Below are 25314 nucleotides of genomic sequence, written 5' to 3' on the forward strand. Positions count from 1 at the left end.
AACCAGAGTCATTGTAGGTTCCACAGAGAAACACCAATAGTATTCCAGTTCTCATCTCAGCCAGCCCTGCTGGAGGCTCAACCTCTGGTGCCCTCCTTGTATCTGATGGTATATGTAGCAGCTTACCTCCCAGAATTCACATTGGGATTTGGACATTAATTCTTTAAGACTTTGAGACATACAAAGTGAAGCAAATGGCAAAGAACGCTATTTAGTGTTTTGTTTGTTGATATATGTAAATTAAAAAACATCTATCTCATTATTGGTAGAATGTTTGCTTTGATTGATAATGGGGATTCTGATTCATAAATAATTTAGGGTTTTTTTAAGAAATTAAATAGCATTTAAGGACCAAGATGCTAACGTTTTAGGGAGGTACGCTATTCATGTATGTTCTCTGATTCTATGGAAAACTTAAATTATTACTGTAGATGTGGTATCAGAATCCATTACAGGTTACAAAAAAATTCCTGTACTTTATAGATTAAATCTAGTATTTCTATTATTTTATAGATTATATATAATGTTCTTACCACTTAAATTATAATGTTAAAAGATTTGATAATTGAATGTAGGTATTTTTAAGACCCTATGCTTAAAACATTTCTTCTATTTATCATTATGTACTATATATAATTCTAATAAATATTGTTTGCTCCAAAAAAAAAAAAGAAATAGAATGCATGATATAAGTATGGGACTGGAAATTTCAAAATTATTTCTTTAATGGACGCTTCCCAACCCTTACCTAAGTGCTAGTATTTTATTTAGCATTCCAGAAATTTCCAGGGAATCTATCTAATTTATTTACTCATGTATATATTTTCTAGTGTTTTGTTTTCCTTGGTGCCTACTGCTGGTGACTTATCTTCAACTTAGGGTTAACCTACATCTTACTATTTTCTTTACTCCTAGATTAACTGGGAATTTCTCATCAAAAAAGAAATCATTCCTCCTCGTTGTCTTAACTCTACTGGTACTGGGACAAAGGTAACACAATTCATAGGACAGCTAGTTCTTGGATGTGCATTCTGAAAACAAAAGAGGCTATGAGGGCTGTATGGTACCTACACACTTACAAAAAGGGTAAATGAATATGGTTTACTGATTACAGATAGTCATTAGACAGTTACAAATATATTCAGTTGAAGAAATGTCCCATGAATTATTTTAAAAAAATTTTCTCAAGAGTTACTTCTCTTAAGAAGAATCACAAATGATTTGGATGCTGATGCTGCTAGTTCAGGGACTGTATGGAGAACCATTGTCTGTTTCAATGATTATGTCAAGTGTTCATGGAGGCAAAAAGCTACATGAGCCACCATCCAGCTCACTTTCATCACAGGCACTGACCACTGTGTATTTGCTTTTCATCACTATGTGGGAAAAGAAAAAGCAATGTTGAAAGCATGAATTTAAGAGAGTACAGAGTAGCAAAGGATAATGATATGGGAAGGGTATAGGAGTTTTTACTTTTACTCATATAGGGTAAGGGTGACTTATTTTTTTCTTTTCAAAGGTTAGAGCAGCAGTTCCCAGTCCTCTTGTTTCAGAATCACCTGGAGTGTCCCCAGAGATTCTGATTTAGTAAGTCCTTGGACAGTATTCAGGAGTCTGCACTCTTATCCAACATTCCAAATAATAACTTTGAAGCATATTTTTAAAGATTAAACTTCAAATAATAGTGATTTTAGAAGAGTAAGATAAAAATCCAAATGGAGAACTACTCTTCCATGGGGGGTGAAAGGGAATCAAAGATGCTATTAGATAATCTCTTGTTTTAGGAGTTGTATGTAGAAGGTTATACACTAGAGCAAGAGACAGAGGTCTATCTGTCTATCTATCTATTATCTATCTATCTATCTATCATCTATCTATCTATCTATCTATCTATCTATCTATCTATCTATCTATCTATCGCAGTGTTTGAGATTGAACCTAGAGCCTCATGCATGCTTGGTAAGCTATGTATCACTGGGCTGCAACACATCTAGCCTTATTTAATTGTTTTTCAAAGAAGAGGTAGAAAGGGAACAGAACAGATTGACAATGAAGATGAAAGAAGCAGATCAGTTAAGAGATGACATGTTTTTATTTGTACTCAAGACCAAATGTAATAAGGAAGCAATTTAAGTGAAGGATCCCCTTTTACTTTTAAGCAGAGAACTAGCAGAGAAGAATTTCCCTTTCAAAAGTCAACTGTGAAAAGATAAAAAGTAGGAGTGGATGGCAGAAGGAGATCAGGTAGCAAATTGAGGAATTAGAACAGGAGTGGGAGTGGAGGTCCCTGGGTGTTAAGCACATGTCATCTGCAAGGAAGACTCCAGTGACAAAGTCAGAGATTCTGCACGTATACCCATGCAACCTGGAAATAAAACTGCCTATACCCAGTCTACTTCATCATTGAAAAGAATGAAAATACCACTCGGTATGGGTATATTTGTGTGTGTGTGTGTGTGTGTGTGTGTGTGTGTGTGTGTGTGAGAGAGAGAGAGAGAGAGAGAGAGAGAGAGAGAGAGAGAGAAGAGAGAGAGAGAGAGAGAGATCAAAGAGAAATAAAGGCAGGCACTGGGCAATGACACCTGTTTGGATGTGGAGTGTGTCTCCATGTTCAATTTTCTGATCACATTAGGAGTGCCAAGAAGCCAGTTTCTCCAAACACATGCTTGTGTTAATAAACAGAAATATAAAAGAAAGATCAGTGTTTAGAAGGAAAAAGAAATAATACTCTTGTATTGAGAAAATGCCCCATCTTTTGAGCAATGAAACAGAATTTTGTTTTAGCTGGGCTGTGTGCATACATATACATTTATGTGTACACAATATTAGATTTTTACAAGTAGTGTATCACATCATCTGTTTTCCCCAAATTTTAATGTTCATTTGATTTCAAATCTTTAACTTCTTTACCTGAAAATCTTTCTTTTTCCTTCCCTATTTGAGGTCACTGAGCTTTCCTAGCTCTGAATTTAAATCACAGGCAAAGATTACTTTTTTTTTCTTTACTAAACTAGTTTATTAAAACCTATGTGATGCTGTTTCTACACATGTATGAACATGGACCACTGAAAACTGTTGAAGTCATTTTAAGAAAGGAGAGGGGTAAGAGAGAGTAAAGAGGGGATGAATAAAACCAGGGTACATTGTATCCATCCATGGAAATGTCACAGCAAAAACTGCTCTAGAACCATTATATACTAATAAAAACATTTAAAAACCCTTACATAGTCAAGAATAGTAGAGAAGATAGTGATACATGAAAGAATGATGAACCCACAGGTAGAAAACTGCTCGAATCCCTCTTCCCCACTCTCTTGAGCTGAAGAATGAAAAGTTTGTATTCAGGAGATTCCCAGTAAGTTATTGCTCAATGAATTAATAAAGAAAACATAAGTCAAATCCTTCAGTAATGGAATCTTTTGGCTTCCTCCCCAGGAACCTTCCCTATCATGTAACAACAATGGTTGGCTGGGGTTGACTCCACCCTAGCTCTATCACTAGGCCTTTATTAGCTAAACCAATTAATGGAGTTCAACCTTCCTGCCTATATTTCAGGCACGGAACTGGTCCAGTCAGAATGAAGCTCAGGAGTTTTGCTCTACAGTAGGAAGAAAATTCTCTCTCTTTGTGGGTCATGTGATGGATCTGATGACAGGAACTCTTCCAATTAGCTTGCTAATGGAGGGGAGCCAGCTTGAGAGTAAAGCCAATACCCAGAAGGCAGAGCATCCCTCAAAATAGGAGTCAGAAATCTGATCAAACCATGCCAAAGCCATAGCCACTTCTGGAGGGTACAGACATTTGAGCCAATATATTCTCTTTATAGTTTTTTGTTGTGTTTTGTTTTTTTGTTGAAATAGGCTCTCCCTATGTAGCTCAGGCTGGCCTTGAACTTGTGACCCTCTAGCTTCAGCCACCTGAGTGCTGGGATTATAGGTGTGAACCATCACACCAAGATGTCCTATTATAGTTTAAGTCAGAGAATGAGATACTCTATTACTCTATGCCTCCCTATTATTTGTCGAACTCTCTCGACTTTAATTCTTTGGGATATAATATGTATTTGTCTTCTTACAGCTCAATTCATTTACAGAAACAGTGGCACTTTCAGAGAACACTTACTACTCTAGTAAGATCATTACATAGTTTTATTTCTTATGCTGATTCTACTGAATGTCATGTTCACAAGTAGTAAAAATAAAAAACTTAAGCACTTTTTCTACCACAGTTTTGGTTCGAAACAATTAGTGTTCTTAAGCACTTAGATGGAAGTGATAGGAACTTTTTATTAATCCATATCCCAAACATTTCCTGAGCACTTAAATTCATTCTAATTGTTTATAGATGAGCATACAGTGTACACAGACATCTCGTAAAATATTTGCAGTGCTCCTGGCAATCTATTAGATGGAGATACCTTTGCGATGAAACTGAAGAGACCCCAGCAGACAAATGGATTTTAGCATCTCTGTTGTGTACATTTCTAAGCAGCACTGCAGCTGGATGTAAAGGCGACAGATTTCTGGATGGATCTCACCATCTTCTGGGCTGCAACAGAATGAAAGAGAAAAGCTGTGAACAGTCTCAAGATTTCACTTATCAGCCATTTGTTTCAGCTCTGAGACGAGAAAATGCTCAATAAAGATTCCTTAAAGCCTTGAATTTAAAATATAGGGCTTCCTGCTTTCAAACCAATAACCAATGTGACAGTTCTTACATAAGTGTCTTTCTGACTAACCGCTCTTCATCTCCCCCCCCCATCCCCCTTCAGCAGCAGGCTTCTGCTGGGAGCTTAAAGATCATGAATGCTTTAAGTAATTGAGAATATCAGACATTTTCAATTTAGCTATTGGAAGAAATTTCCAAAACATAGTTAAACCATAATAATTTTTTAGCCTGCAAAAAGAGATTTTTTTTTTTGAGAAACTAACAAGATTTATTCAATTAACATTTGTAAGACAGCTCTTTAATATTAGGGCCCTGGCATAATATGATTAGAGAAACAATTTACAAATTATTTTTATAAAGGTTTTTTGTCTTAGTTTAAAGGATATTCCTTTATTGTTTGCAGTGGTTAATTTATGAAAGTCCAAAGGTTTTTAATGAAAAAAATAAATATTTTATGAATAAAAGAACAAAAGTAATAAAATTCTAACAATTACATTGAGCAATCTAAAGCTAAATGAACACCAAACTTACACGTGAAAATTTATTGTAATGTCCTTGAGTATTTTTCTATTATATATGATAAAATGTGGAGTGATCATTTGTTTTTTTTGCTAGGAAGAGAGAGATTAGTTGTTGATAAAATAATATTTTTTACTTTATATGCAACTAAAATGCATGTGTTGAATAATGTAAACTAAATAAAAGGGATGAAATTTTAGAGACAGATTTGAGATGAAAGAAATCCTAAAAATGAACTCTGTCAAATATTCTTCTTGTCTTTTACCCATTCATTTAAAACAAAATGAAATCTGATTAAATAATATAGCATTTGCACGTGATTCCTTTGTAAAGTGGGCCAGTGGCAAAGTCAGGGGTAATTATCAGAAAAAAAGAATGGTGACTTCATTTTTGTGTTCTGGAATTGCAATAAAGGGAATTTGTATGTACCCCACACTTGACAATGGTAATTAGTTTTCATTTTCAATACTTATTTAGTCGACAGCAGGAATATATCCAACTGTATGGCTTATATAATTCAGGAAAATGCAGAACTCTCTGCCTCAGTATTTGTGACGCCTGCACAGTCATCCTGGGTCTCTCCGGGTCAAGTAGAACAAAGTGCCACTGAGAGCTGACATGCAAAACTTGGCTTTATGTAGAAATTAAAGGACTACCTTACTTTCTCATTTGTCTCTCATGGGGCCAGTCCTAGACCAACATTGGAAACAAATGAATCTCCGCTGAAAGTTTTAGGTTTTCTTCTACAGCTTCCTCCCACAGGCACCATCCACCTTCAAGCTCACCTTCAAGATACCAGGAGTTCCCCTCAGCCAACCCTGCCCAGACACACACACACAGACAGATACACACAGACACTCACACAGACACACACACACAGACACACACACACACACACACACACACACACTCTATTCCATATCATCTTCAAACCTGGGAAATGTCTTTGACCATATCCCATTCCCTGACGGCCCTGCTAGATTTGGAATGGTTAATGGGAATTAATAGTTCTAGAGTAAAAAAGGATCCAAGTATATTATCTCCTAATACCTTGCATTTTATAGAAAAATCTGAAGCTATCATCTTATTCCAAAGGCAAGGTAGAAGGAAAATACTTAAAGACAGGCAGGCCTTTTTGCTGCTTCATCTCCAATAGCAGTTGCCAATTTTTACCTATGCATAACATTGGCCCTGGTGGCTCATATATAGATTAAAAAAAAGAAGAGCCAGGCAGAGGGGGTCCCATCTATAGTCCCAGCTACTTGGGAAGTAGGGATCAGAAAGATTGTGGTTCGAGGACAGTCTGGGCAAAAAGTTAGCAAGACCACATCTCTATCAATAAGTTGATTGTGCTGGCATGCTTTTGTCATCCCAGTTATGTGGGAGGCGTAAATAGGAGGATCACGGTCCAGGCTGGCCCAGGCAAAAATAGGATACCCTATTCTAAAAATAACTAAAGCCAAAAGGACTGTGAGCATGCTCAAGTGGTAGAGTGTCTGCCTAGCAAGCAGGAGGTGATGGCCATGAGTTCAAATCCCAGTACTGGTAAAAAGAAAAAGAAAAAAGAAGCAAAATCCTACAATAAATCTATTGTATATGCTGTATGATTTATGAGTGGGACAATTAACCAGTAGAGTATTATTCTAAGCCATGGGAACTTCTTATTTTCAGAGGCATAAAATATGTGGCTTCGCTCCAAATCTATGTGAACGTCACATATAGATGACATTTTATATAACTTAAACAAATGACTACGGTATTCACATATTTTAAGTGCCAGCATATTTTGTTTATTTTACAACCAGAAAGAGATAAAGCAATATATTAAGTGCTTCTGAACAAGGGGAAATTAGAACAGAGATTAAAGTGTCTAATTCAAAATGTTTCCGTAAGAGCCATGTCCCGATGCCTCAGCATCCACAGACACTCTAAAAACTGGGGGTCATTGTACTTCTCACAACTGTTATGGGAAAGAACTGAGCAGGTGTCACCAGCAATATAATTTGCCTAATAAGAATTAACCCATGCAGAAGGCACATTATAAATTTTCTATGTATTATCCTTTGGAAAACTAAAGTAGAGAGAAATAAAAGAATAATTTAAAGGGCAGTAGAAAAGCTAAGATAGCTTTCATGTTAGTGTTATGCCTAGGCCACCTTACATTAACCCCTGGATTCGGACAATTTATTTCTTCCATTTAGAGCTCTAAAACGTATTGCTATTTCTGATTACTAAACAAGCATTAAAAGGCAAATTGTCCAATGGGTTATAATATGTCCAATGCTACAAGTGATGAACTGAAATACATTTTTGAGAAGTATTAAGTGTATTTAGGTTATTTTCATAACAGAGGAACAAGAGATAGAGTATGGAGAATGGGGAAAAACCAAAAAAAAAAAAAAAAAAAAGGAAGCAGTTTAAATGCTTGAAACTTCATAGGGATAAATGACAAGACCTAAGGAAACATTTACATTAAAGTAAAACGCAGCTGAAAGTAACTTAGCTTGGAGACAACTTCACCAGATACTACTTCTTACGTCAGCTTTAGAATGATGCACTCTCACTAACTAAAGTTTAGGTCTAGGCTATCACTCCTTAGGTGATAATTATTTAATTCAGTCAAAGAAACTTTATGCATTAGTGACTAGGTTGCAATTATTTGTTTTTCTACTGAGAATAAGTCAAAAGCTAAAAAGATCATTTTGATTAATTTCAAAGCCTTTGTGTTTATAGAAAAAAAACCCCAAAATTAGTTTTAATGAGATTTCAGAGGTCAAATTTTGGAGCTCATATGGAATCCAGAAACATTTAAAATACTCACCAAATTATAAATCTGCATTTATTCAGCTCCTTAAGGATTAGAATCTGGATCTTTTGACTTAATCATGCCGCTTAATAAACCTGATTTGATATAGTAACAAGAGGGCCTGAAAACAGATACTGCCTAAGTCACCATGGAGAATTTCAATGGTGAATGTTCCTATTTTGCAATTTAGACAGTAATATGATGAAGAACTGCCACCATGGATAATATAAAAAACCCTGATAACAGTAAATGTTGGTGATGATGTGAAAAGAACAGAAACTCTCAGACACTAAAATGAAATTCTCAGTTGTTAATCCTTTGAAGAAAAGTTCTGGCTGTTTTATTCCAAAATGAAACATACACTTAATCCTATGACCTGATAATTCTAAGTATTTGCCCCACAGAAATAAAGACATTCACAAATAGAACTGTACAAGAGTGTTCACAGTATGTATTCAGAACAGCCCCAAACTGGAAACAGCCTAAGTGTCTATTAATTGGAAAATGGTTAAAGAAATTTGTAAATCCTTCAACAGAGAAGTATACTCAACAATTAAAAGTAGCTAACTCCTTGCATTAAAAAATCATGGATGTGTGACAAAAAACATTATCTTGAGTGAGAAAAGCCTTACACAAAGAGTAAAATAAGACTCCATTCACACAAAGTTATATAACAGAGAGAACTAATTGATGGTGACAAATCTTAGAACAATGGTAGGGAATTGTTGGAGAAGGGCCACAGGGGAACTTTCTGAGGTGAGGTTAATGTTCCATATCTAGAAAGAGGCGTGAGTGAGATGGGTGTATACATTTGGCAAAACTTATCAGAGTGGTACAATTAATATTTGTGCATTTATTACATTAAATGAATTGTTGGTTGGAAAAAGGGATGAAAAGACAAGTAAATATATAGTAAAATATCAATTATTGAGTTAATATTAATTAATAAAATATTAATTATGGGTATTAATCACATGGCACAAAACTTGGAGGGTTTTTAGTTATGAAATGTCTTGTTGCTGCATATGTCTCCTCTTTTATTGAGATTGCCAGACTTTGGAGGTCAGTACTTATTCATGATTTTTAAAGACCAGTAAGATATTTGTTGCTTTGCTTTGACAGTCTATCCCTAGTGTGATGATTTGTGCATGTAGTTGAAGGCAGCAAGACAAAGACAGGAATATGAGTTCTGAAGTCAGAAAACTTAGATTTACATTTGCCACTTAAAATTGTAATCTTAGGAAAACCATCTTAATTTCTCCAAGACTCAGTTTCCTTCAGTGTGAAAAAGGGATATCAACTACACAAATTACCTCAAGGTTGCTGCAGGAATCAAATGAGACCATGCGTGGGCAAACAACTAGAAATAAAAAGGATTGTAAGAAGTTGGCTATGATCCATCTTACATCAAAGTTATGTTTACTTAAGCCTTATGTTTGCTTACAGTCCTTAGATATTAAAATTATCTGTTGCTCTGTAATAATATATTTATTTGCTTGCAGTTCCCAAATATGGACTTTGGTTAAGTAAACATTCCATGAGACTGAGAAAAGAAGGTGTGACCCCTTTGACAACAACTCAGCAGTTCACAAATTTTCATGATAACAAACGCTTGGAGTTTGTCAGCTAGCAGAGGGGGAAACCAGAACTTCTGCTGTAACAAATATACCTATTCTTTTCTTTTTGGAGTTAATTCTGTTGTAAGTTATTAAGCCAAATGGAAAGGAAAGACTCAGGAAGTCAAGTGAGATGAGGGAAGGGGATGGTATATTTTAGTTTATTTTTCAGAGCAAACCCCAAGGAAGGAAGGGGATTAAATGACTTACAAGGAAGAACAACTTCCATGCTGTCTCTCCAAATATCCCCACTGGTTACTGTCACATGGATTCTACTTACAAGGATATAGCTTAATTCTATGCTGACTTTTACAGCCCAGTCTTTACAGTTTCCATGAAGGAGATTTTTTAAGGTGGTCCTTAAATCTATGTCATTGATAGACAGTCAGTGGACAGGGAGGGCACAAATATTTGTGTGATACAGTTATTTTTGGTTTCAAATTCTTAAAGGTAATATTCAAGTCTACCCAAGTTTATAAACACAGAACAGATGCTGGGTACCTATTAAATGACTATACCATTTTATACAAAATAAACACCTTCATAAAAAGTAAAGTTCAGTCAATCGGGAGAATAAAAAGAAAACATTTTTCAAGGTAGCCATACAGATGGTAGTTGGGTCTCCCCACAGTCTCCGTGCTGCTCGTAATCTTCCTCCTGTGAGTTGTTGTGAACCCCGTGCTGTAGGTGGAAAACTCCTGTATTTTCCTCATAGAGAGTCTTAGCAAGCTTGGTGCTCCCAGGAGCCTTTGAAAAAGTAATTGCAGCATTTCCCTTCACTTCACAGCACGTAGTTTCATGGGAACATATGGCTGGCTCTGTGACTTCCTCTCCACTGAACATGAGCTGGGATCAAACTCTGCCCTGGAGCTATTTGCGTTCAGTCAGAAATGAAACTTGACTTTTAAAAGCAAAAGGAAATCTGGAATGTAACCGAATTATCTTTTGGTGACCACTTGGGTGCCTTTACGTAAAGTGAGAAGGCTCACCAGGGCAAGCATCTTTTTACAACTTCGGGTCATATTCTGGTCGCCGTCATCCTGTTGCTGTTTGCTTACCCTCTGCTAGGACCTTTGCCATTTCTCCAAGACCAGTTGGGAAAGTTACTAGATAAATAATAGGTAGCATTACCAAGGGATTCAGCTTTTCCTATTTAAAAAGTACAAATTATATTTAATACCTAAAAATCAATACTTGAGAGTTTCCTGACATTACAATACTTATGAAAGCCTTAAAGTATCACTATTGAATCATCTTTTATTCGTCATAAATGTTATTGTTTAAGGAAGTATTAGTGAGAGTTGGGAATAGGTGATGACATTTGCGGTAATTCTGAAGGCGCCTCTGGGAACTTCTCAGGGCACAAGATGTTGAAGGATTAATGGCTGCACATCAGAGCTTCTTGCTCTCATTGAAGGACGCTTGCAGACCAGGAGAAAACTGACACTTCCAAGGCAACATTCCTCAATCTGAGAAAATGTCTTTCTTATTCTCTCTTGACCTGTTTCCACTCTACCACCATTTTTGGCTTTACAGTCCCTTGGCCTCTCCATTTTCCTTCTGATTCTTCTGATGTTTTCCTCTTTATGGTCTCTGGTTGGGAATCATACAGGTTCTGAAAAGAGCTCTTTAGTCTCTGTCTTACTAGGTCTTGCAATTCTTACAGCTAGCAGATGCTGTTGGCTGCGGGAGCCTGTCTTGAATTCTTGTCTCTGTTGAGATGACCATTATAGCGCATATTACACGATGAGAACACAGCATTTCCCCACTTAGTATAGCTAAGGACAGTTTCTTTGTTTATTTATTTATTTATTTTTGTTTTTTGAGGCAAGGTCTTGCAATATAACCCAGAGTAGCCTTGAACTTGCTTTGTAACCCATGTTGGCCTTGAACTCATGATCCTCCTACCTCAGCCTCCTTAGTGCTGGGATTATAGACATGTACCACCAAGCCTGGCTGAGCCAGTTTATTTTTAAAAACATATACATACATATTAAGGATATAGATATGTATATGTATATACATATAATATTGATCCTAACTATAGAAAGTTATATAAATATGCAAATGCATAAATATATATACACAGGCGTGTTTATATAAGTATATATGTGTGTATATTTTAATTAGTATGTACATATTTGTGTATAAGTGTATATTTTATAAAGATAATTTTTTATAATTAAAATCAGTTTTTTTTAAGATACATGTGTTTATTATTTTAAAAGATACACATCCAAAATCAAGATTGTCAACCTCTGAGGCTCACAGTTTCCTACTGATACCAATGATTTTCAACCTAGTGTTAATGACCTTCAAAGATCAATCATCACTCAAGTATCATGTGTTACACCAGAAAGAATCCAAATGATTTCCTTATATTGAATATCTGGATCATTCATTGCAACATACAGTTAATTCCTGCTTTTATCCATTGAAATTTTAGGGCTCAATATACCTCACTGTTAGTTTCTCTAAACAGCACTCAGCCTTTCATTCTTAATTATATCCTTGGCTTAGGTGATGCTGTATTTCTTTTCAGTAAAGTCACAGGCTTCATCAATGTTGCCAAAAACATCAAATAGCTTTAAAGTAAGTTGAGATAAGTCTGCTGACCAAATTTGACTTATTCAATTAACCAAAAAGAGAGCTTTTGAGACAAGAAATTATTTCATCATTTCTTTTAACTATAAAATTAACCAGTAAGTTGTATAGTTATAGGATAGCTAACTATCAAACCCATTGGGGCTACCAGTACCGTTGTCCTACTCTTACATGTTAGAGACTGTGTGTATGTAGTGATGGTCTAAGAGGAAAGACAGTAAGAGCCCCATATGTGGACCACACAGAACTGAAATCCCATTCGCTGGACTCACTAACCTATTAAATCAGAAAAGGCTCTGTAGAAGGGTTTAAGATGAGGGTAGATAGGTGGCATCTGCTTATCAGATTAGTCATGGTAACAACAGTTGTGTAAAGTTTCTACTACGTGCCAGAGTTTCTGTACTGCTGGCTTAAATCTGGCTTATGCTTTCATTTAGGTGGAGAATTTAGAGAAGAATCAGTTTGTTTTAAAGCATTTTTCAGTTTCCCTGTTCTGCTTAGACTCCTAACCAACACTGTAAATATTATACCTACTAGGATTCTGTAGTATTATTGTGTGTTTCTATTGGCCTGCAATGATAATTTCCATTTTTTGCATAACTGTCAAATGCTTCATACTAATATGAAAGTGAGCATTTCCAGGTAGATGTAATAGCTATATTTTACAAAAGGCAAAAGCTTTATGCAAATATATATGGAAAATATGTTCTACCATGAGTTTCTTCAGTAGACTGTAAGATTCTTGAGGTCAGAAAGATTAGCTGACATGTCTCCATAATCCACAACATAACAGATTGTCTGGTACATGGTAGGTTCTTAGTGAAGCAATTCCCAGGTGGCTTAAGAAGGTAGTGCCTTTGTGGGGGAAGGAGTGGAAGCTGCGGTCACAGTGCTGGTAGTGCCTTCATCAGCTCCTTTTTAACCATTAAAGATTGGTTAAGTTGTCTTGCAGACCTCTGTTTTTTTTAAGTGAAGCTATTGGGGTTATGGAGATAGCTCAGTGGCAGTTGCCTGATATGCATCACCCTGAATCCCCAGCAACACCCCCTCCCCACATGCACATTAATAATTTTTACGAGTACTACATAGTAACACAGTATGCAGATAAAGGTATGACAACCTTTCATGTCACAACACAACACTTAACCTTTCTGATTCTTAACTTCTCTGAGCTCTGTTTTGCTCATCTATGAAACAGGGATAAACATGCCTACCTGGTAGCGTTGTGATAAATAAATGATGCACGCAAGGCTCCGTGCACAATAAACTCATCCACGTGACCACATGTGGAAAAGGAGGAATGCATCCAGGTCCCAGTCCAAGTTTCTCCTTTACTTCTTGCTACAGTGATGGGGAGATTTGCACACTAGTGGCATTTGGTCCAAGGTTGCCCACAAACATGTTTTGTTTGGCCTGCAACAGTCAACTTCAGTTTTTTAGTCCACATAACAATCTGGTTTTCCTGTGTCTCTTAGAGTCGGAAGATCTGACGGCACCAGGCCTGGTCTCTGCAATGGTGGTGCTCATCTGGTGAAGAGGAAGCAGAAGCTCCTAATTTTCCTGAGATTCCCTCCTCCTACCCCCCAGCCTAGTTTGGTTCACACATTTGCCTCACTAGTGCGTCGCCTGCTATAGATACATTTGCTGGTGCTGGGTTAGAACCCAACGAATGAGGACCCAGACTGTGCCCGACACCATGATTTGATTTAATGATTCTACCACTTGAGCAGCACCCCAGCCCTGACTTAATGATATTTTGATGTAAGACTAATGTGAAAGCAATACCCGTTCAGTAGAAACTGTACTTTGAATGTGAATTTTTGTCTTTTTCTGGGCTAGCAATGCTGAGCAGTAGCAGTGAGCTACAGCTTCAGTCAGCTACAAGATCAAGAGTTTAAAAACCAAAACTCTACAGCGTTGTTGAGTCTGGATATCTAGGCTAGGTGTATCGCATGCATTTTAAAGTTTATAGGGTTTTCAGTCTATGATGGGTTCATCAGATCATCCCTCTTGTAACTTCAGGAACTTCTATGACAAATACTCCACCAAGAGAGCTCACCAAATAACCGCATTTTAGGAGGTAAGTTTACAGTCTCAAATGCTTGCATCAGTTTTAGTGGAGGAGAATTTCCTAGATAAAGAAGATTTCTTCATTGTGAAGAATAAAATTGGGATCTAGAAATGGTAATTATTTAAGGATGTATAATACGTTCACCACAAAGCTGTGCATTCCTAAAAAATTGTGAATCGCAGCTGAAGTAATTATTTAAAAGCCCCAAAGGCTCTTAAGCTGAAATCACACATCTGAATCAGGAAGAGAATAAGCCATATATTTGAAAATAATAAAATAAGCCTTCTGATCTTATTCCAAGAAGCAAAAGTTCAACGTTCATCACTTAGCCAAGAAGTACATACGTTAAAGAAAACAAAGATCCTTGAAACTGAACACTTGTCTCCAATAGCTCTAAAAATAGGGCTTTGGAAATAGATGTACAGTGGTGGTTACTTAAGTAACTGCAGTGTTGGGGGTAGACTGAGGCAGAACATGACAAGTGGTAGTGTGGTATGTGGGACTGTCTTAAGAATGGTATAAGGTCATAGACTGGATGGCACTATGAAGTTATTTCTAAACCTTTAAAATAAACACTTCAGGTGCTGAGCATAGAGGCTTATCCCGGACAAAAGTACAAGATCCTATCTGAAAGAGAACTAAAGTGAAAAGGACTAGAGGCGTGGATCAAGTGGTAGAACATTTACCTAGCAAGCAGGAGGCCCTGAGTTCCATCCCTAGTATCCCCCACCCGTGCCAAAAAGCCACTTTTATCTCCACTATAAAATCACAAGATTGGGGAACGAAATCACTTGTTAACACACCAGCAGAATTGATATTCTGATGTTCTTTGAGTGAAGTGCAGGACTGACTGCTCTGTGAGGAAGACACACTCAGTTAAGGCAAAAGAAGGGCAGAGATCTTTAGGCCAAAGAGAGAGACACTGTGAGACCTTGTAATCAAAGTTAATATTATCTTGAAAGATGTGAAAGAAGCACTGCAGACTTGTGTTTGCAATTCCAAAAATTTCTTTTTGGGTTCAAAATAAACACATTTGGAAGAAAGTAAAGGTATGGCTAGGGTTGCTGTAACAAATGACCACAAACTGGGTGGTTTAAGTGACAAAAGTCATAGTTCTGCAGGTGAGGAGGCCAAGACTGAGGCATCAGCAGGTTGTTTCCTAGCACAGGATGTGAGGAAGAAACAGTTCCATGCCTCTCACCTAGCTTCTGGTGGTTTACTGAAAAGCATTGATTTCCCCTGGCTTATGAGAGCATCACCTGGATCCCTGCATTCATTTACACAGGTACTCTCTCACTCTCTGTTGCTGTCTGTCTCTCTGTCTACATTCCCTTTTTTATAAGCACATCAGTGACACTGGACCATACCGCAGGATGAACTCATGTGCAACAACTTTATTTTCAAATAAGATGATATTCCAAATAAGGTTAGTACTTTAACATATGAATTTGGAGAGACATTATTGAATCTGTAACATATTTTTACTTGAAAAAGCAGTTGATCAATTTAAGAAACTTGACAAGACTGTCCAGGTTAAAAGAATAAGTGAGCTCAAGGACAGATTCACAGACGAGATATCTATCTATCCTCACTACTGAGGATTAGGAGAAACTTACCCTATTCTCCTCCCCTAAGTCAAGGAATTTGTTGTCCTAGATTTGAAATAACAAATGTGTGTCAGTTCTAGACTTCCAAAGTAACTTTATATCAGAATCCAGGAAGAGGGCTATGCAAAAGAGGGAGGAGAGGAGGAAGAGGCAGTGGGGGAGACAATCGGGAAGTGAGTACGGGCAACATTTTTAGAAAATTTATTTTCTGTCAGATGCAAAGGGTGGACACAAAAACTAAGGATCGCCAAAAAGGAAACCAAATTCCAAGCTGGAAAAGAAAATAATCAAGCCCCAAACAGAAGCTCTTCAGCAGGGTCATAGTGGGCATGAGTCTTGAAAAACCTGTGTTCTTTTCCTCAAGTTACCATGTCTCCAGGAAAAGGAAGTTTGATTCATTACCTGTTCCCTAGCACCTAGCATACTGCCTGTCTCACTCGAGGTTCTCTATCCATGTATGCTGAAACGGAGCCAACTGAAATTCAAGGCTGACAAAGTAGAAGATGACCAGTCCTGCTCATCCACCAGTCCACTCAATGCCACTGTTGGAAACGACTCTGGGCTGGATCAACCACGGACTTGAGTCCATCTAGTCTATGTAGTGCCCTCAAAGAGGCAAGGCTAGTTGGTGAAGGAAAGTTGGTGAAGTGTAATGTGCCTGTGGGGGAATGTCTACTTTACTGTAGTAGCTCATGTTTTCTCAAAAGAGGAAATATCAACAGGGGCTGGTGGAGTGACCTAAGCAGTAGGGCACCTGCCTAGCAAGCATGAGGCCCTTAGTTCAAACCCCAGTGCTGCCCAAACCAATTAATCAACCAATCAATAAAATTCAGAAATAAAATATTTTAAAAGTATGATATCTGGCCACATAAAAAAGTGACTCTATTCTTTGCCAGGCACCAGTGGCTCACAACTGTAGTCCTAGCGACTCAAGAGGAAGAGATCAGGAGGATTGCGGTTCAAAGCCAGACCAGGCAAATAGTTCACAAGACCCTACCTATCTCTAAAATACCTAACACAAAGCAGAGCTTGTGGAGTGGCTTAAGTGGTGAAGCATCTGTCTAGCAAGCATTAGGCCCTGAGTTCAAACCCCAGGATTACAAAAAAATGAATATTAACAGAAAGGCTATTTTCCATTTCTCCACATGAAGCATAAGTAGTCTGTAATTAAACAGTTGTAGAATTTTATCCTGATTACATTACTTATAATTGCGTGACTTTGGGAAAGTTTCTCAACTTCTTAGCACTTCAAAAGCTGAATCCAGGTAGTAATACCTACTTGATAACATTATTGAAAAGATTTAAGTGAAACCATATATGGGAACCATGGGATTGTAACAAATACAAATAAATGGTGGCCATGTTCCGGGCAGGCAATTCTGCTCATTATGCATAGCCGTTTCTATGCTTTTGTTACAGGCTTTCTCTCTACTTCGTTATTCATTCAAATAATATTTATCAAGTTCCTTCTATTCAAAAAGGAGTGAAATGTGGAAAGAAAAAGAAAACCATGGCCTTTTCTAAAGTACTTTTTAAGAGTCCATAAAAATTCCCATTATTATCCTATGGTATTTTTATTTGGTGATAACATATTGTAAAGTCTCCTCTAAGCAAATTAATTTTTCTGAACAGTGTCAGAAAACTTGCAGTCCTTTATTCATTCCTTGACGTGGTATCATTTTACTGCCAACAAGTTTTCAGCTAAATGGCTCCACCGTGGAGATCAACGTGATTTTTTTTCTTAATGATGTAGTATAATGTGCCATTAGGTGAAACAGAACGAAATGACTCTGCACCTCTGCCAATGGGTAGCTCAATGACAGAAATAGCTCTTCAGGCAGACAGACATATGGGCAGGAGGAGAGAGTAATTAGCAAATGTTTAGGTCAGTCTTTCCAATGGAGGCTTTACTTTTGATTTTCAAAGCAGTATAAATTATGTAAGCTCATAAGCCCTTGGCTAGGAAAACAAAACAAAGAGATTGGTGAGTTTCCCTGATGAAGGATTTGAGGATAAGATCATGCTTTTATTATTTCTTGGCATTTGATTGAGCATTAGCAAAATACAAAATAATTAATGTTTATTGGGAATTTACTATGTGCCAGACACCATGCTAACACTTACATCTTATTTCACTCTCACAGTGAATCCATGAGGCAGTTGCTCTCCTTATCCTCAATGTACAGACTGAGGGAAATGAAGCTTGGGAGAGGTTAGGGAACTTGCAAAAGGTCACACTAATAGTAAACACAGCGGTAAAACTCAAACCCATATTTATGCTTTTAACTGCTACACAACATTACGGAACAGAGTGCTCAGGAATTGAACTATATTTATATGTTGGCTTATTCATCCCAGGCATAGTCCTTGAGAGCATACTTTATGTAAAATATTGTGCTGGGAATAAAATAATTATTTCTTTTTACATTTTCTTTGTTGAGCCCCTAAATTATTGTGGCTTAAACGTCAGCCCTACTCCTAGCTCCTCCATTCTTCCAGTTATAATAAGTGTACAGTGATATTTTCTGCCTAGTTCAGAGAAATGAATAACACAAAGGAGGCATAATTGTCTAACATAAGAAGCCTGTCAGGCTAGTGCAAGTTGGTGTATGTGGGAGAGTGGGAGAAAGTGCCAAAGAGAACAGGGTGCTCCCCACCTCCAGGAATCCCTCCATCTAAGCAGAGTAATGAAATGGGAAAAAGACATGCCACGGGCAGGTTGTAGAGCCCTCCTTGTAGCCTTTTTGTGCCATTTTCTGCACACACAAACAATAGTGCATTGAGGGAGAAGTGAGAAGGTGGCATTGATGCTATTTAAGAGCCATCATTATTCTCTTTTTCCTCAATGAGAGACAAGAGTCTGGGGTGCAATTCAGAGGCCCTTTTTATCACCTTAGTAGGAATGTGCATGAGAATCATCTGCACAAGAGGAGCAGAGAGCTCTGCAAATTATTTGCAAAGCATTTTGGAAGTGAGAAATGAGATAAATAATGTTAATGAAAATACACGTCACTGTTGGTGGCTAATGACTCAGTTGGATTTAGAGCATAAGAGTTTTAAATTGTTATACTTAGATAAGCAGTCTTCAAACTTAGTATATAGCACCCCCAACCTATAAAATAATTAAACATTCACTCCTGATATACAATATGGGTTCACTGATAAATTATAATATTAACTATTAGATATATTTTTAAATGAATGGACATAGAAATTATAAAAGGAGAATATGAAATACAAAATGATACTATTTTCTTTCAGATCTTCTTGCACATGCCACTTTGAAGTCCGCAGTCTTAGCTTGGAGGTTCTCAAACTTTGATGTGCATCAGAATAACCTGGAGGGCTTGTTAAGTTACAGACAGCTGGGCTCCATGTCTGGAGTTTCCAACTCAGTGGGTCTGGGGTGGGGTCTGATAATTTGATTTTTATCAGATCATCCCAGGCAATTCAGATCATCCCACATTTTGAGAACAACTGAGTTAGCCCATTACAACCATATTCCTGGTGAACACATCAAAATAAAGTTGCTTTTAATTGCTAGATGGAGACAGGGCATGGTAAAGTTAAGCTTTGATGTTATAAATAGGAATTTCATGATTTTAGTTATTCTCAGGAAGTAGCCAGTGTAACTTACATAGGACTTTATCACATGATTAATGTTCTTAGATAATGTGGCTTAATTTACACAGATTAGAATTTGAGTATCTCAAATAATAATGTCTGAAAGATGACAATATTATTTTTAGTGAGTCTTTATCCATTCACTTCTCTAAAATGAGTGTCTTTCTAGGCCTTTGCTCAACCAGTTTGAGGGGGGTCCTTAATTATATTTTCAAATGACAAATCATTTCTCCTTAAAATGCTGTCTCTATGTTTGATTTGTATAAATACCAAAGAAATGCAGGTATATGACAATGAAACAACGTAGTGCCCAAATAGAATTTAATTGTTGGAAGGAGATTAAGCACCTTACAAAATTTTTATGTGGGTAAATTTGTTTTGCTTCTTCCATTAGAGCTTCTCTCTTTCTTCCTAGGTTTCTTCCGTTATTCTTCTTTCCTCCAGTTACCTCCATTATTCTTGTACTCTTGCTTTTTATTTTCTATCCATTAATACCAGATAAGGTAATAGGCCATAATACAAGTGCGAGAAGAAATTTAGAAAGAAATTATTGTATGCACGTCTGTAATTCCAGTTACTTGGGAGGTGGAGGCAGGAGATTCCAGAATTTGAGATCAACCTGGGGAAAAATGTAGTGAAATCCTGTCTCAAAAACAAAATAAAAACAAAAAGGCTGGGGGCATAGCTCAAGTGGAAAGTGTTTGCTTAGCAAGAGCGAGGCTCTGGTTCATTCCCCAATACTGTAAGAAAAAAGAATCATGGGAAGGAATTATAGGAAAATGGGAAGGCAGCCAGCATCCCAGTATCCAAGGAAAGAAGCAATCATGTTGTCATGCAATGGGAAGGTTGATATTTAAGGCAGGTGATCCTATAGACCCAAATCACACAGAGCACAGCCATAGAGATGATTGCGTTAAGCAAATTGTAACTTCAGTAAACATGCAAGCACATTCCAAGTGAACACATGAAGAGAAAAATGTTTTCAGATGTCATTCAGGGTGCACATTAGAGAAATCTTAGGAAGTAGATCCAAATCCACACCTCAACTCAAACTTAAGCAGATGGAAGACCATGGGAGGCTCCAGGACCACAGTGATAAGGCATCCTGCATGACAAGCATCCCCAAGAAGCCAAGCTTCACTTGGCAGAGTATTCTGCAAAGCCTCCTTGTAGAGTGTGCATTCAGGTTGCAAATCCTATTTGGTTTGCACTTCAGGTTTTATTGGGAAAAGTTTTACCCTAATTAAAAAAATGTCTTGTTTTAAAAGTTTTGCATCATTTTGGTCTTCTTTCATTTTTTTGTACTTGAACTCATGTCACATTTTCCCATTTACTCCCATGTGCATACATTGTTTGGGTCATTTCTCCACCCTGATTCCCTCCCCTCCCCTTCCCCCCCTCACTCCCTCAGTTCCAGGCAGGTCCTGTTCTTCCCTTATCACCAATTTTGTTGAAGAAATGACACAAGCATAATAAGGAAGACAAAGCATTTTTGCTAGTTGAGTTAAGGATAGCTATACAGAGAAGTTCCTACTATTGCTTTCATGTACCCATGTGTTACGACCCATGTTGATTCAACTCTAACTGATCTTTACATTGGTTCCTGATCCCCTGCTCATGATAACGTCTGTCATTTTAAGGTTTCTGTATTAGTTTCTCTGGAGTGGGGACATCAACACTTTCATGTTTTGGGTTTTCTACTTATTCCTGTATCTCTCGTATGTGCTCTCCCCTTGTCATGTGATCCAAGCCCAATCACATTGCTGCATTTGCCCTAGATCTAAAGTCCACATATGAGGGAGAACATACGATTTTTGTTCTTCTGAGCCTGGCTGACCTCGCTCAGAATGATGTTCTCTCGTTCCACCCATTTACCTGCAAATGATAAGATTTCATTTTTCTTCGTGGCTGAGTAAAATTCCATTGTGTACAAGTACCACATTTTCTTGATCCATTCATCAGTAGTGGGGCATCTTTGTTGTTTCCATAACTTGGCTGTTGTGAATAGCGCTGCAATAAACATGGGTATGCAGGTGCCTCTGCAGTAGCCTGTGTTGCATTCCTTTGGGTATATCCCCAGGAGTGGGATTACTGGATCATATGGCAGGTGTATGTTTAGATTTTTAAGAAGTCTCCAAATTTTTTTCCAGAGTGGTTGTACCAGCTTGCATTCCCACCAGCAGTGGATTAGGGTTCCTTTTTCCCCACATCCTCGCCAACACATGTTGTTGGTGGTGTTTTTGATGATGACTATTCTAACAGGGGTGAGGTGGAATCTTAGGGTGGTTTTGATTTGCATTTCCTTTATGGCCAGAGATGGGGAGCATCTTTTCATGTGTTTTTTTGGCCATGTGAATTTCTTCTTTTGAAAAAGTTCTATTTAGCTCAGTTGCCCATTTCTTAATTGGTTCATTGATTTTAGGAGAGTTTAGTTTCTTAAGTTCCCTATATATTCTGATTATCAGTCCCTGCCTAATTCCATAAACAGCTACAGTAAGGTGGCAGAATACAAAGTCAATCATTAGCTTTTCTATACACCAACAACGAACAAACTGAGAAGGAACACATGGAAACAATTCCATTCACAATAGCCTCAAAAAAAAAATCAAATACCTAGAAGTAAATTTAACAAAGGATGTGAATGAACTCTACAAAGAGAATTACAAACTCCTAAAGAAAGAGATCAAGGAAGACTACAGAAGATGGAAAGATCTCCAGTGTTCATGGATTGGTAGAATCAATATAGTAAAAATGGCTATACTACCAAAAGCAATCTACATGTTTAATGCAATTTACATCAAAATCCCAATGACTTTCATCACAGAGATTGAAAAATCTACCTTAAAGTTCATTTGGAAACACAAGAGACCGCAAATAGCCAAGGCAATACTCAGCAAAAAGAGCAATGCTGGAAGTATCACAATATCTGACTTCAAACTATATTACAAAGCAGTATCATGGTACTGGCACAAAAACAGACATGAAGGCCAGTGGAACAGAATAGAGGACCCGGATATGAATCCACAGAGCTATGCCCACCTTATTTTTGACAAAAGCGCCAAAGACATACAATGGAGAAAAGACAGCCTCTTCAACAAATGTTGCTGGGAAAAGTGGTTACCCGTCTTGAAGAAACTGAAACTAGATCCATGTTTATCACCCTGTACTAGCATCAACTCAAAATGTATCAAGGACCTAAATATCAGACCTGAAACTCTGATGTTACTGCAGGAAGGAGCAGGAAACACTCTGGAACTAAGAAGTATAGGCAAAGACTTCCTCAACAGAACCCCAGCAGCCCAGCAGCTAAGAGAAAGGATGAATAAATGGGATTTCATAAAATTAAAAATCTTCTGCACAACAAAAGTAATGGTCTCTAAACTGAAAAGACCATCCACAGAGTGGGAGAAAATATTTGCCAGCTTACATCAGACAAGGGACTGATAACCACCATTGTCTTAATATGAACTGCCATCCTGTTGCAAATCAAAGGAAATGGAGCAATACCCACTTTACAAATTAGTGTATACAAACTCAAAAAACCCCAAACAATGAGTTGACTGGAAAGTGGCAGTGCTCTGGGCAAGGACAAGGGCAAGGGCAAGAACAAAAAACTCAGGATTTCTGCTTCCCACTCTAAACAAACCACCTTCAGGGGTGTTCATTTGGAAGCAACTGGGAAAGGCAGAGAATACGGCTCACACTCCTAAAATTCCAGAGATGTGTAACAGCCAATATACCGACAGTTGATGAAAACTGCTTGAAGGATGTCAGGTCACAGCATCAGCTGGAGCCTGCAGTCTCAGTGAAAGGTGTAAAGACAGCTCCCGCCTGTTTGTTCACAGGAAAAATCTTGGCTATGTTGTTTGGACTTGCTGCAAAGAGCATTTGTACCAGGGGTGAGAAACATCACTCAGCAGAAGGTAGCAGGGAATTTGGAAAAGTTGGTCCAGGCAGGAAGTGAAAGAACAATAGCAAGAAGCCTGGCTGACAACAGGACCATTAGGAAATGGATCTGTTTGGGTACACCGAGAGCTTGACTATTCCGGTGGAAGTTTGCATATGCTGGCTGTGAATGCTGCATGAAACATCTTGCAGAATACAACTCATTCTCTCCCAAGGATTTAGGTCAGCAGGAATTAATTTCTATTTAATTTTAACACTATGATTTCTTTCTGTCATGTCTTTTAAACAATGCACTTCAACTTTCAAAGAATGTCATTTCTTTTCCAAGTTAACTACTTGAAGTCCTAGCCCCAGTGTGTGCATAAGCTCTATTTTGAAAACATGAAAAAGTGGTCTCCAGTGATACCAACAAATTCACTTCTGTCTGCTATGAATTATGAAATGCAGTTCTTTTGCAGTTTAAACATGCTGTCTAATTAAACCTACAAATCTTGAAATGTCTTTCTTCTCTCACTACTCTATCTTGCTTTTGCATATACACACACACACACACACACACACACACACACACAAACTCAAACTTTTTTTTTTTTTTAGGTCAAGCACACAGTGTTCTTCCAGAAGGGAGTAATGTCAAATAAAAATAATAGCAGGGACAAAGAAAAATAATCACCCAGTCTACATGGAGCCAAAAAGAAGACTCAGAAAACAGAGTAAGAAGTTTTAGGGTAATTTTCTCAAACCTCAAGCAAAATTATATTTGTTTTGATCTTTGAAAACAAGAAAATAGTATTATGGCAGCATTAAAGTCATTTTTTAGATGAAAAGTAAATTATCCTCAAATCCCACCAGCTTAATGTATTTAACTATCATAACAGATTTTCCAAATTTTAAGCATCTGGATATTTTCTTTTATTTCATTAAAAATTATTGCAAGCCAGTTTTGGGGAGAATTGTTTTTGTTTTTGTTTTACTTATCACTACATCATAATCTTTTTCATCTTTAAGTAATTTCAACATGGAATGTGGAAAAAATCCCAGGAAACACACAGAAGGCAAAATATGAGTCTAACAGATACATTAAAAATTCCCAACCTTAATAGTAATCAGGAAAATGCACATTTAAGTCAGTGAGATATGTCATCTCACATCTATTAGATTAGAAAAGTTCAAATGTGAAAATAGAAAATGTTTAAGAAATGATGGTGCAATGAATTGATCAGTGGGAGGGTAAGAGGGAGAACAATGTGAAATATCAAGTAGATGGCAAGTTGTGTGGTTCAGTAACACTGCAGTTCTGCTCCTGTGTCTATCCTGTAGAGCAGCATTGTGTGGTAGAATTTCCTTTGATGATGGAATTATTTTTCTGTGCTCAACAGTTTGGTAGCCACTAGCTTCATATGGCTATTTGAATACTTAAAATGAGCTAGTGTAACTGAGGAATTGAATTTTGAGTTTCAATTTCAATTTTAAAAATTGAAATTTTCAATTTCAATTTTAATGCCTTTAGCAATGTATGTGTACCAAAGTTACCACAGAGTTATTAGAACTGAATATTTTCCTTTTTGATGTTTTGCTAATTTATACTCTGCAAAATTCTATTTTCTGTCTTTAGTTTCAACCCTAGGAATTTCTCTTACAGTACTGTGAACTCAGTTTCACATTTAAGAGTGTCTATATATTTTATGCAACTTATCTGTTTTAGGGTTATCTAGTCTAGAGTATGAGAAGACACTAATTATCTCATCCAGTCTTAAACCCTATGGTGCACATAATATTAATATTTTAAAGATGAAGAAACTGATACAGGGCTAATTGTCAGGGGTTCACAGAAAACTGTTAAGGTTATGATCAGAACATTGACTTCAAGGCCCAGGCTCTTTCTAGTACATT

General features: G+C 37.3%; 1 protein-coding gene across 3 annotated transcripts in view; it reads right to left on the minus strand.

Annotated features, from left to right (window-relative positions):
• Rgs7bp (regulator of G protein signaling 7 binding protein) overlaps positions 1-25314 on the minus strand; it is a 101406-nt gene that overhangs the window by 32947 nt on the left and 43145 nt on the right. For all 3 annotated transcript variants that reach the window (XM_074077410.1, XM_020160395.2, XM_074077408.1), the window contains exon 3: positions 4418-4548. In XM_074077410.1, the coding sequence (XP_073933511.1) occupies positions 4418-4548 (131 nt within the window). The remainder of the gene's footprint in view (positions 1-4417; positions 4549-25314) is intronic.

The sequence above is a fragment of the Castor canadensis genome, chromosome 6, assembly GCF_047511655.1.
Source record: "Castor canadensis chromosome 6, mCasCan1.hap1v2, whole genome shotgun sequence".
NCBI classification, from domain to species: domain Eukaryota; kingdom Metazoa; phylum Chordata; class Mammalia; order Rodentia; family Castoridae; genus Castor; species Castor canadensis.